Source organism: Aedes aegypti, chromosome 1 (assembly GCF_002204515.2).
Source record: "Aedes aegypti strain LVP_AGWG chromosome 1, AaegL5.0 Primary Assembly, whole genome shotgun sequence".
NCBI lineage: Eukaryota > Metazoa > Arthropoda > Insecta > Diptera > Culicidae > Aedes > Aedes aegypti.
In genome coordinates, this window is record NC_035107.1 from 56301710 (window position 1) to 56315881 (window position 14172).

General features: G+C 38.9%; 1 protein-coding gene across 1 annotated transcript in view; it reads left to right on the forward strand.

Moving 5' to 3' along the window:
* Nucleotides 1-470: 470 nt before the first annotated feature.
* The window catches only part of LOC5564965 (activating signal cointegrator 1 complex subunit 2), a 30223-nt gene continuing 16521 nt past the window's right edge, over nucleotides 471-14172 (forward strand). The window contains exons 1-3 of the mRNA XM_021854961.1: nucleotides 471-692; nucleotides 757-834; nucleotides 897-1054. Coding sequence (XP_021710653.1) covers nucleotides 672-692; nucleotides 757-834; nucleotides 897-1054 — 257 coding nt within the window. The 5' untranslated portion in view covers nucleotides 471-671. The remainder of the gene's footprint in view (nucleotides 693-756; nucleotides 835-896; nucleotides 1055-14172) is intronic.

Sequence of the window (14172 nt, forward strand, 5' to 3'; positions counted from 1 at the left end):
TTGTTTTTTACGGTCTTCAGACAGCCGCCACCTGCTACGCTGCATTAATTCTTGATTTCATTGAAATTATAATAATTGTTCCATACCACGCGGTATAAGCTCAAAGTTATGTAAAGCGTGTGTATGAAAAAATGATTAAGGTTATGTAAAACTTATGTAAGAGAAATCATATAAAATAAAACCATTATTAAAATAAGCTGTTTTCTGATTAATTATTTATTACAAATATTTATAGAAAATTATAATCAAATTCATTTTTATTCTCGTCAGAAAAGAGCACAAAAAGGGTATTTTTCACCCATTTGACAAAATTATGCAATCTGGAAAAAGAGTAAAAAATACCCGTTGATTTGACGTACAAGCCGTTTACTCTTTAAAGAGTAAAGGCCCTTTACTCTTTTTATGAGTTAAACTAGTTTCTCTCAAAGAGGGTACTTTTTTACCCTTTAAAGGGTACTTTGGTCTTACAGTGTACAATTTGACAGCGCTTCCGGAATCAGCTGATGTTGACAAATAATCTACGTTGCGAAATCCAAAAAAAAGCTTGCGAATTATTTTTGTGCTAGCGTTTTTTTTATGAAAAATCGGTGATATTTGTACACATTTGCAACGAAAATCAATGCAGTAAACTCCTAACTTAGTGAACTAGCTGGTGGCAGAAATTATCGATCATGGTTTTCGTAACATTCGAGGTAAATCCAATTCTAAAATTTCCTCCCTTTCCCCAAATGATGCAAATTTCTGACTGATTCACAGAACGAGAAAAACCTCCCGCTGAACGAGTTGCTGCTCTCGTTCGACGAAGACGGAGTGAAACGGAAGGTGCCTGCCCTGGTTGGTATCACTTCTATATTTTGTTTATATTTATTCCAATGAAATTTGTTATTTTATTCCAGCACGAGAAATGGAAGGAATCGCGTTGCTTCACCCGGTACGCCGCTTTCCCCATGCGAAACGGCCTAGTGGAGGAAGGTGCCCCGCTGGATCAGTGGGCCAGCGAAACCGAGTGGTTCGTCAAGGATTTGGAGTGGCTGCTCGGGCTGGAGCACTTCCGGTGAGTAACGTTCATGTTGAAACTTCCATGAGGGGAAATGGTGAAATGTAACGGATCGATCGGAGCTTCCCGCCCTTGGTCGACTGGGTTCGCGAGGGTAAAGTTGTAGCGCGAAATCAGATGAACCAGGGCTATTTTAACGTTCATTTTGCCCATTCGTTGCCCGATGCACGAGCGGGGTCCTTCTCCGAAGGGGAAGAAAGGTGCTTGGCGGATGGCTTCCGGGTCGTCGAAGCGATCCGGGAGGAAAAGGTTCGGATGGGGGAAGAATTCCTGGTCCCGTTGAAGAGCGTAGATGGGAATAAGGACGAGGGTTCCTTTCTTGATGATGGTTCGCGTGCCGGGGACCAAGTAGTCTTCGGTGCAAATCCGGTGAAGATATGCGAGGGCGGGAAATTTGCGCATGGCTTCGTTTACGCAATGGTCCAGGTATTTCATGGCCACTACACTGTCATAAGTGATGAGTCCATCATGTTCTTGGAGGGATTCATCAATTTCCTTTTGAAGCCGGCGTTGGATTTCCTGATTGTTGACTATTTCATACAGGCAGAAGGTCGCAGTTGATGAGCTGGTTTCCATTCCGGCCAAGAGGAATGTGAAGGCCGTAACAGTCAAATCGGTGATGGTAAAATCCATCGAAACATCCTGACTTTCAGTTTTCATAATTTTCAGTAAGGACTGAAGAACATCTCTTCGAGTAAAGCCAGTTTTCTCTCGATACTCCACTGTCTGTTGCACGACATGCATGAAGAAGTCCTGAACATGCTGGTCAACTAAACGAGTCCCAGTATACTTCAAAACCTTAGGAATCAAGAAACCGCCTGTCCACCGAAGTAGATTCTTTACGTTGGACTCCACACTACTGTGAGCTACTCTATAGAACTGCTCATCCGGACAATTTACGGAATCAATTTCCACTCCAAAAGCCACCGAAGCAATCATGTCCACCGAATAGCGAAGGAACAAATCTGCCACGTCTACCGACTGTCCACTTTCCGCAAAACGCTTCAAATAATCTTGAAGCACTACTCCGCCAATCAGTTGCGTTTGAAAGACATCCTTCAGTTTCAACGGCGTAAATGCCGGAGCTACTTTGTGCCGCACAAAGTTCCACCTTTCTCCGTCCAGCGCAAACAGGTGACCGCTGAAAGGGTCCCGCTTCTCGTCCACATATATCCCTCTGTCGCCAAAGTGCTGAAAGTCCCTCGACAGGATATCCCGGGCCACCACGAAATCGTTCACGAGCAGTGCTGGGCGGAACAGGACGTAGAGTCCGAGCAGGGAATAGTCCCTTTTCGTGCGCTCGTAAATGCCTTGCAGGTGGTGCACGAAGTTAGCTCGACCTCGAATGACCGAACCGAAGTCTCCGAAGGCGAACGATGGTTTCAATTGTGGAATGCCTTGGCGTTTCCAATAGCTGTAGTGGTGATGGAGGAATAGGTAGAAGGTTGCGATGGAGCCCAGTATGAGGAGGCAAAGCAGCATGGCAGATTGCTTAGAACGTCGTCTGTATAGTTCAAGATGAGAAATGCAACTGCAAATCTACGACCATTTTGCAAGAATGGAAAACCGCCTTCTGATGATAAGAGCAATTATGCATGGGTTTTGATTTATAACAGAGAAGCTTATGTTATCTAGTTCATTCACTGGATTGTTAATGGTGGTCAGTGGGGCAACTATTATCTCCCTTCAGATTACGTTATCGTTGATTGTAGTCGTAACGTACTACAACTGTAATAAGGTAAATAATCTTAATGTGAACTATTCAAATATTTATCTAGCTTTAAAAAATGGATTTTGGCAAAAAATTCAATGAAATATTGTCTTCGAAACTTAGTAGTACCTTGTGTTGTGATGTGAGAAATAACAGTGGCTAATTAATCATTGAAAATGAGAATTTGTTGAACACAAGTCAATAACTTTAAAGGCAGCAATTTCAATAATGTTCCCCAATCGTGGGCCCATAATCTTATAGGAAAACAGGACGATCAACCGGAACAATACCCACGAGTTTTTTTTTTTCACGAGATAAACCTAACAAACAATTCTATTCCTAGAGCTCTTATATATCAGGCTGTCCACTACCTGCAAAACCTGGATTTATCAGGGAATTTTATTCAACCTGGAAAAAACCTGGAATTCTCAGGGAATTTTGATCACAATCAGGGAAATTATTTTGAGGCAGTTATTCACGATAGAATATGTTCACCCTGGGCTTGGAATTATATTTTCGAGGGAGTGATGGTTTTAAATATTTGATCGCTGTATCTTGTAGTGTTGATTAGAGGTTGCATGAGCTTCAAAACGATAACAATGTTTTTATTACATTAATCAGACTTTGTAGGTGAGGGATTCCACGGAGGCATGCAAGTCGATTCTGATCGACCATTTCAAAAATATCTGAAACTTTGCACAGTTTTTCAGTTCCATCTAAATCGTCATTTTCCGATATCAAATCTTCAAGTTGAGTCACGACTAACTTTTCAAAAGGGTGTATGTGAAAATGGTTCAAAAATATTCAAAAAGCTGCACAGCAAAAACGGTTCGTTCGATTGCTAGACAACTAAAGAAAAAAGTTAGACAACTAAATAAAGATTCCAAAAAAAATACACACAGCAAAAAAAAATTTTTTTGCATTAAAAAACATCATTTTTGTCACAAAAACTCAAATATCTCAAAACCCTATCGGAATACCAACGTAATTTTTTGAGGGAAAACGGTCCATTATATTAGCTATCTACCATAAAAATTTGGTGATGGTAAGCCAATAAACAAAAAAGTTATGACATTTCAAATATTTCACAAATTTGACACTTAGTGAAATTTTTTTTATTTTTTTTTCATTGTTAATTTTTTTCAGGACCGCAGTTTGTTGCTGAATTTTTTGTTAAGGGTACCACATGAGGTTAACAAGTTGTTTTCATGATATTTTATTTAATTATTCATAACTATTATAGCATCTATTAGAAAGTTAGACGCGATCCAGTGTTGTGATCTAAAGTCTTGATAGTGTCATATTTTTTATTGTACGTAACTGAAGAAAAATTCTCTCAATAGTGTTGAAACCTTTTGATAAAACAAACCTATAAAAAATGTAATATTGAAGACAAAAGCTACAAAAAAAGTTTTCTATACAGGTATACGACTAGTTTACCTGTAAAAAGTTTACCTCGTAGAGAACAAGGCGGGTCTATACCCAGGTAAAGCAGGTCGGTTTTCTCGGCGCTGGTTTTCTCCACAAAGTTAAAATCTGATTACACCTGGGTATAGACCCGCCTTGGTAGAGAATAGACTTTGTTAATCATATTTGGGAGAAAGCGAGTAACTTCAACAACATCAAAAACATGATAGGTACATACCATGAACATACTCACGAAAAAGCTAAAAATATACTACCACTATGGTTATAAAAGATTTAATTGTAAAATTTTTCTTCAGTCAAGCAAACGACACCAAACTAGTCAGTAAAAACTTAAAAGTGATTTTGTTTATTAAAATCTAACGAGCAACATGAGTAGTCGCTTTCTCAACTGTTGCAGGCCGTTTGCAGAAAAAAAGTATTCGAAAGAGCTACGAAATCTCACCGAAATCACCATAGATAAACTGAAAGCGGCTGGTTATGCTCCAATGTCTACATTGAATACAAATTTACGCATTTGTACGTCCTGCCGTTTAACCGTTGACAAACGGGCAATCTGTACATCATCGGTGGATCAGGTTGCAGGAAGTTCGAAAACAACAACAACTGAGGAGTTACCAGAAGTACCAAGTGCAGATAGTCTTGCCACGGTACCATCAGCGACATCTGTTTCAACAAATCAATCAGAAGATGAGTGCATCCAGAAGGTCAACATCGAACGCTTCAACGAAGGGATAGCTGGTTCTCGAATCTAGCCACGACAAGGAAAGAAAAATTATTGATTTTGTCGATGCTGCCAAGCTCGTGGTCTATTCAAGACGCCATTGATGAGTTCAAAACCAATAGAAGTACAGCAAAAGAGGCAAAACAATTCAAAAATAACTGTCTTGCAACCAAAAATGCTAGGTCGAGTACTTCATTAACAGATGAGACAAAAGAAAAAATAATTCAATATTTTGAAGACGATGAAGTAAGTAGAAAAAAGATGGAAAGTGCACAACACACGAAAATATTAACCTAATCTTACATAGTTTGAAAAGAATCAATTTATCAAAGGATATTAAAATGTTAACTGGTAGTCTTTTGTGTGAAAATACAACATCAAATTGCTATCTACGATCTTGTTCGGATTGTCCAGATTCTTCATCATTGGAAAATACTTTATTCGCTGAGTTTGAAGAAAATTATATTGATCAGTTATCATTTGAGCAATGGGTGACCACGGATAGGTGTGACCTAGAAACTATTGTAAAACCTGTAGATGAGTTTGTGTCATTTTTTGCTTGAAATTAGAAAGTTTAATTCCTCACGACTTTATTAAAACAGAGCAATCCCGCTTTTTAAAAAATACGAAACATACATTACAAGATGGTGAATTTTTAGTCATTTGTGATTTTTCTGAAAACTATAGCTTTGTATTGCAAGATGAAGTGCAGTCCCATCACTGGAACGTACAACAAGCTACAATTTATCCATTCGTTATTTATTTCAATGGAAGTACGCAAATTGAACATTTTAGTTTTATTGTAATTTCCGAAGATTTAAGGCACGACTCAGTATCTGTAAATTTGTTCATTGCCAAAATGATTAACTTTTTACGCGTTGATAAGGATAAAGAAATCAGAAAGATATATTTCATGTCTGATTAAGCAGCATCGCAGTACAAAAACCGTAAGCCTATGTCAATTTAAATCAAAGTACGGAATTGATGCAGAATGGCATTTCTTTGCTACGTCACATGGCAAAGGTCCTTGTGATGCTATTGGAGGAACCATAAAGCGCATGGCCACAAGAGCAAGTTTAGCCAAAGAACGTGAGCATCCAATTAAAACTGCAAAAGAACTATTTGATTGGGCGAATCGCAGAAAAGAAGAAGATTTAACAAAATTATCATTTTGTTTTACTACTACTGAAGAGTACGAATTAACGGCATCAGAGCTCAGCGAGCAATATAATAACGCGAAAACGATCCAAGGAACCCAAAAATTTCACTGTTCCATTCCATTGTCAGAAAATAAAATTAAAGCAAAACTATACTCGAACTGTACTGATAATGATGCAAAAGTGTTCGATATTGTAAAAAAATTGAATAACAATAAATAAATAAATAAGTATTAATAAAATGTTTTCATGATCTCATAACGCATACCCAAATCCAAAACTTGTAAAGTTTATATATAACATTTAGAAACTCATCGATCATACTCTAAAAAAAATATATCCTGGTAAAAAAAATTATTTTCGTGTAATCTGTTAATTCATTTTAATTTATACATATATACATATACATATAATATTTATATATATACATAATATTTATACATATAATATACATAATACTAATGAATACATGAAAACGACTTGTTTAATTCACGCAAGGCCCTTAACAATAAAATCAGCAACAAACTGCGGTTCCCGTAATAATTTACACCGAAAAAAAAAATTTTTTTTTCTACTAAATATGAAAATTGTGACATGTTTGAAATGTCATAACTTTTTTGTTTATTGGTTTACCATCACCAAATTTTTATGGTAGATAGCTAATATAATGGACCGTTTTGGACGTTGGTATTCCGATAGGGTTTTGAGATATTTGAGTTTTTGTGTCAAAAATTATGTTTTTTAATGCAAAAAAAAATTTTTTTTTACTGTGTGTATTTTTTTTGGAATCTTTATTTAGTTGTCTAACTTTGTTTCTTTAGTTGTCTAACAATCGAACGAACCGTTTTTGCTGTGCAGCTTTTTGAATATTTTTGAACCATTTTCACATACACCCTTTTGAAAAGTTAGTCGTGACTCAACTTGAAGATTTGATATCGGAAAATGACGATTTAGATGGAACTGGAAAACTGTGCAAAGTTTCAGCTCAATAGAAAAAAATGAATTAAAAAATTTACCAAATTTTGGTGCTGTTGCTTGGAATCACTCAGGTATTGTGATTTAGTGGTCCTTATCAAGCTACTGCATAATACGGTTACCATTCATTGAAATCATTTAAACTCCAGGAAAATATAATTTTAAGCTGGTGAGAAGATTACAAACTGAGGGTGGGTTAAGAGCACAATCAGACCCTTGAATGTGCAATGTTGATTAGCATATGGGAAATGCCATTGACGGTGATCTTCTACGAGGTTTTTCGAGACCCAACAGGGCGCGTGCACAGGGTTGCGCATAGGAGCAAAGGGAGATTACTATCTACCTGGGTGCTGCGGTCTGACTCAATATGCTTGTCAAGCGGGAGCCTGATTGTCGGAGCCAAACATTCCAAATTGAGGTTATGTTATTCGTGAGAGAGTAATGTGATCTCCTGAGAAAGTATAGTAATCTCAAAAATAAAAAAATATATTTATTTTTGTTTTTTTTTTATATTGAAACAAATTGTTTAATAGTCTAAATAATATTTAAGGAATAAACTTATTTCAACAACAGTGTATCTAATATACACACAAGGATAAATACTTGACATTCTATGCGCAACATTTCAGGCTTGTCGGTTGAGCATTTCTTCTTCTTCTGGCTCTTGGCCTCCCAAATAATCTTCAAAATCAAAGCGTTCGAGATGCTGACGACATCGGTGTTTCCGAAATTGATTAATCAGAATCGTTGTTTTCGATGTTACAGGTCAGACTCGATTATCCGGAGTATCGATTTTTTTTCACTCCGGATAATCGAATCTTCCGGATAATCGAATCACTAAGAACAAAATTGAAAGCTTCGATAAAAGAACTTAAATATTATCTTTTACGTTGTTTTATTTATATGATGCGGTGACGTAGCCAGAAATTATTTCTAGGATCAGTAGGAGTCTTTACAAGAAAAACAAATTTTTGACCAGCATACACAAAAAAACACCTTTTCAAACCCCCCTTTTCTTATAAACGTTCAAAACTGCAAAACCATTCATATTGTATATTGCAATACCAAATTATCTCAAATTTATGCATAAAAATTGAAAAACAAGAACATCAAAAAACAAATTCCGGATAATCGAGTCTAAAATTCCGGATAATCGAATCCCGGATAATCGAGTCCCCGGATAATCGAGTCTCCGGATAATCGAGTCCGACCTGTATTCGGTTTGATGCTAGGAATCGAGTTTATACATCTTATTAGCCCACTTTCTTGATTGAGGGGGTATGCTACGGCCGGAATAATAAAACCATCATGATCCTTTCAATTGCTCCTCCGGCACGAACGAACTCAGCGTTGCAATCCACAGGCACAGTCACATAAAAATGGAATACATCCACGGACTTCTAGCAGACCCACTATTTGCCGATTTCACAATGAGAAAGTCATTCGAGCTAGGACGCATTCAAGCTCTCCAGAGAGAGATCAGAGACCGAAATTTGATAAACAGAGAACTCAAAGTGACGTTTGAAGAACTAATATGTCAAACTCAACTCAATTCAAGATTTGCTTGAAAATAAAAAGGGATTCAGTTCGCAGCACCCAGCTATGTACCATCCACTTAAATAATAGGACGAAATGCGGCTGTGGTGGCAACACTGCCACTGTTGATGTTAAGTCAGTTAGAGTGACGCAATAAACGTGTCGTGTTGTTATTCTGTAATCGTCGCAGTCTTTATTAATCTTTATATCGAATTTACGTTAAATACGGAGTGAAAACAAGTGCCAAACATGACCGAAAATTAGCAGCCACAAATCGTCAACAATCAGCCACAGCCGCTGCAGTTGCTGTCAAATGGTCGGAATTTTGGAAGTCGGACCCGGCAATGTGGTTCGCACACAGGACACAGGTGATCGAAAGGTGGAAGCAGCACTACGATGAACGCCTGAATGGCGCAGAGAACACAGGGACAGAAGGTCAGGACAACGAAGGCGATGGCTACGTCAGCACAGCGGACAGCGGAAACCAACCAGCTCCCACGATAGGGGAAGTTAAGGATGCCATTCAACAGCTCAAGAACAACAAAGCCGCTGGCAAGGATGGTATCGGAGCCGAACTCATCAAGATGGGCCCGGACAGGTTGGCCGCTTGTCTGCATCGGCTGATAGTCAGAATCTGGGAAACGGAACAACTACCGGAGAAGTGGAAGCAAGGCGTTATATGCCCTATCTACAAAAAGGGCGACGAACTGGAGTGTGAAAATTATCGTGCAATCCTAAACGCCGCCTACAAAGTGCTATCCCAGATTCTCTTCCGTCGTCTATCACCTATAGCAAACGAGTTCGTGGGAAGTTATCAAGCAGGTTTCATCGACGGCCGCTCGACAACGGACCAGATCTTTTCCGTGCGGCATATCCTCCAGGAATACCGTGAGTACCAGGTCCCTACGCACCATACCTGGTCGATACTACCGCGTCGAGCTATGGAAAATCATGGACGAGAACAATTTTCCCGGGAAGCTCACAAGATTGATCAGAGAGAGCAACGATGGACGGTGTGCAAAACTGCGTGAAGATCTCTGGGGGCGAACACTCCAGTTCGTTCGAGTCTCGGCGGGGACTACGACAGGGCGATGGACTTTCGTGCCTGTTGTTCAATATTGCGCTTGAAGGTGTTATGCGGAGAGCCGGACTTAACAGCCGAGGCACGATTTTCACGAGATCCGGACAATTTGTTTGCTTCGCGGACGACATGGATATTATTGGGAGAAAATTTGAAACGGTGGCAGATTTGTTCACCCGCCTAAAACGCGAAGCAACAAGAGTCGGGCTAATGGTGAATGCGTCGAAAACAAAGTACATGCTGGTTGGCGGTACTGAGCGCGACAGGACCCGCCTAGGAAGCAGTGTTACGATAGACGGAGATACCTTCGAGGTGGTGGACGAGTTCGTCTACCTCGGATCCTTGTTGACGGCTGACAACAATATTAGTCGGGAAATACGAAGGCGCATCATCAGCGGAAGTCGTGCCTACTATGGGCTCCAGAAGAAACTGCGGTCAAGAAAGATTCTCCCCCGCACCAAATGTACGATGTACAAAACGCGCACAAGACCGGTAGTCCTCTATGGGCATGAGGCGTGGTCTATGCTCGAGGAGGACTTGCAAGCTTTTGGGGTTTTCGAACGCCGAGTGCTAAGGACGATCTTCGGCGGCGTACAGGAGAACGGCGTGTGGCGGCGAAGGATGAACCACGAGCTCGCTCAACTCTACGGCGAACCCAGTATCGTGAAGGTAGCTAAAGCTGGAAGGATACGCTGGGCAGGGCATGTTGCAAGAATGCCGGACAACAACCTTGTAAAGATGGTGTTCGCTACGAATCCGGTCGGAACACGAAGGCGTGGGGCGCAGCGAGCTAGGTGGATTGACCAGGTGCACCAGGACCTGGAGAGCGTGGGTCACAGTCGAGGATGGAGAGGAGCGGCCATGAACCGAGTGAATTGGCGAATTATTGTTGGCGAGGCTTTATCAAGATAATTGATGTAAAGCCAAATAAGTAAGTAAGTAATCTTGCGATGTCAGTGTGAATCCTGTGATTCCAGTGTGGATCCTAGAACTTGTGGATATCATCTGAGTCTGAATTCTGGGATTCCAGTGTGGATGCTGGGATTCCAGTGTAGATTCTAGGATTCCGGTACAGATCTTTGAATTTCATTGCTGATCCTGAAATTTCAGTATGGAACCTGGGATAAATTCCCATGGATTCTGGGTTTCCAGTGTGAATGCTGGAAATCCAGTGTGAATCCTGCGTTTCAGTGTGGATCCTGGGATTCTAGTGTTGATTATCTTACTGCATTGTGGATCCTGAACTTCTAATACAGATATTGGGATTCCAGTGTGGTTTGTTGTAGCTCAGTGTGCCTCCTGGGGCTGTTGTTTGGTTCGTAGTGTGTCACTGTGGATATTGGGATTGCTTTGTGAATCCAGGTAGTCCAGTTTGGATTGTATCTTGGGTCGTGGAATTCCAGTGTAAAACCTGAGATTTCAGTGAGGATCTCGAGATTCCAGTAAGGACCTTGAGATTCCAGTTCGTATCTTGAAATACCCGCGTGTGTCTTGCGATTTATATGTGGATCATGGGATTGGAATATGGGTCTTTGGTTTCCTAGATAAATCCTGGCATTCTTGTGTGGATCCTAGAACTTCCTGAGTTGATCCTAGAATTTCAGTGTATATATTGGGATTCCATGAGGGATTTTTAGTTTCCAGTGTGGGTTCTTGGATTCCAATATAGGATTTACTTGGATTACAGTATGGATCCTGGATTTCTAATGGGGATTTCCAGTAAGAATTTAGATATTCCAGTGTGGATGACGGAATTCCAGTGAGGATTCTGTCATTCCAGTGGGAATGGTCAAATGGGAATCCTAGAATTCCTGTGAGAATCTTGGGTTTTTAGTTGCAATACTGTGGAAATCATGTAAGAGTTATGTTGAAATACTGTGTAAATAGTGTGTTGTTTTCATGAGGATCCCAGGGAAATTCTGTGGAAATCTGGTGGATATTCTTGGAGAACCTTGTGGGAATCCTGTTGGATTTCTATAGGAATTCTGTGGAAAACCTTCAAGAGTTCTGTTGGAATAATAAGCATAAGCATTGATGACCGTACAATAAACGTACCGTACAATAGTTGCTACTCCGTGATTGACTGGAATAATCAAAATTGCACATTTAACCAATAGAAGTAGCTTGAGAGTAGCATACCATCTTCAATGTACAATTTCGAGGATTAATGTCTTATTAATGTCAATAACAGCGTCTGTCACGTTCCTACGGTCATCGAGGAGGAGAAAGAATGTTATGTCGTTTTCGTTTTTAGGAACTGGGTCGGTGATCAACACATAAACAAACAAACGTCAAGCAAATTGTTGTTCGGTCGAACCTGAATCGGGTTGGGGTTGAAACTGTGATTCAGAACGGGTTGCGCCAGTTCCAACCTGGGTTCAAAAACGAATTCGACATTAGTGTGACGTCCATTGCTACTAGAGACCGAGATCAGCTCTACATCTCCATTCTTTTCACGGGAAAGAGTTTGTTTTGGGAAGGTTTAAAAGCTACATGATCAGCATTCACCTTGGTAAGTGATGCGATTCATATAACCTCAATTTGAAAAAGTTATTGATCAGTTTGTCGACAATTTCAATGTCAAACTATTCAAAGGTTGTTTTTAGTGATTGCGACAAATATTTCAAATAAAACGTACGTGTAGCTTTAAATTTTATAAAACTAAAATAAGAGCTTATGACGACACTTACAGTGACGAACCATCCATAGTTTATTTAACGATAAGAAAACAAGAAAAAAATATAGGAAATCCCCTAGTACCGGACAGCACCCAATACCGGACACCGTCAAAAAATTGAGAAATCATGGTCCAATCAAGATTTCGTAGTAGAAGAAAATTAAGCTAGTTAGAGGGAAATGGTTGCGTGGAATAACACATCCTTGAAATGTACACGCTTTTTTTTTTTGGAAAACCAGATATGTTTGATGTATCGCTCTAAATTTGAACTTACATATTTAATAATAATTTTGAATATGGAAAAACAATTTTGATCTCACAGGAACAATGGAATACCATCATAATTTGATAGTAATTTGATGTATTTTGTATCATATTTGAACTAAATAAGGTAGCTTCAATTGTTACAGGATATCTTTATATTTTTTGCACCAATGTCTTCAAATATATCATGAATTTCATTGACAATAGAATAGGAAGAATGAAAATTCAGAACAACACGTGAAATGTGTTATTGTTCATTATATATGAAAGAGGTTTTTTGACGAACCACTTGCACACTAAGTAAACTCAAATTACTCTTGTGAATGTTGCAACTTCATTGAATTGGCAGTAAAATACTAATCATAGAGTGAAAACTTTCAATGATGTACACATTTACAGAATTCGAGGCTTTTTCAGATATTTTCCGGTATTGGGTGCCACCTTTTAATATTGGTCAATTTGGTACTAAAATACATCATCGAAATGCAATGTCAAAATTCATATTTATATTTTTAAACTTATTTTTGTACGCTACAAATACGATAATATGTTTCATAAATAGGCACCAAGACCGTATAAAATAAATATTGTTTGAACTACGAATTTAGCGGCTTAGGTGTCCGGTACTGGGGGATCTCACCCGTACACGTGTTCGCGTAGAATAACACATCCTTAAGGTGATTATAAAACGAAGCCAAACTTTGAATTTTCAAGTGCACAAGACGAGAGTATCTGACAACAGATCGCATAGAAAACCAATCAACTTGCTTGCTTCCTGGTTGTGACCAATGGGATAGACTTTTAACGCGGAGTGCTGTTTGGTTCTCAAGTCTTGTGCTCTTGAAAATTTGAGGTGTGGCTTCGTTCTATAATCACCTTAAAATATGCATGCCTTTTTTAACCCTCTAATACCCAACCCCGCTTTTAGACGGGGTACACTTTGGAATTTTGTGTATTTTTTCGTAGCTCGGAAATCAAGATGATTTTATTTTTGGCTACAACCTTCACTCATAACACGCATATAAGAAAAGTTTTTTTTATGACTTTTGAAACTTTTTTGTATTTTTGAAAATTGTTTGAAAAATTGTATTCTTATATAACCTATAAATACCCGGGGTTCAATTAACGTTTGATATAAAAAATCGTACCTTTTATATTTTTCTACGATCAACCTATCACAAAAGAAGAGCTTGTTGGTATTCAAATAATTTTAAACCTGTTTTTTCCGTTAAATACACGGAAAATAAAAATATTTCCAGAAAAATATTAAAAATTTTAATTTAAATATAATCCTAAAAATATTAAAAATATTAATTTAAATATAATCCTACTTGTTCTTCTTCTTTCTGGCGTTACGTCCCCACTGGGACAGAGCCTGCTTCTCAGCTTAGTGTTCTTATGAGCACTTCCACTGTTATTCACTGAGAGCTTACTATGCCAATGACCATTTTTGCATGTGTATATCGTGTGGCAGGTACGAAGATACTCTATGCCCTGGGAAGTCGAGAAAATTTCCAACCCGAAAAGATCCTCGACCGGTGGGATTCGAACCTACGACCCTCAGC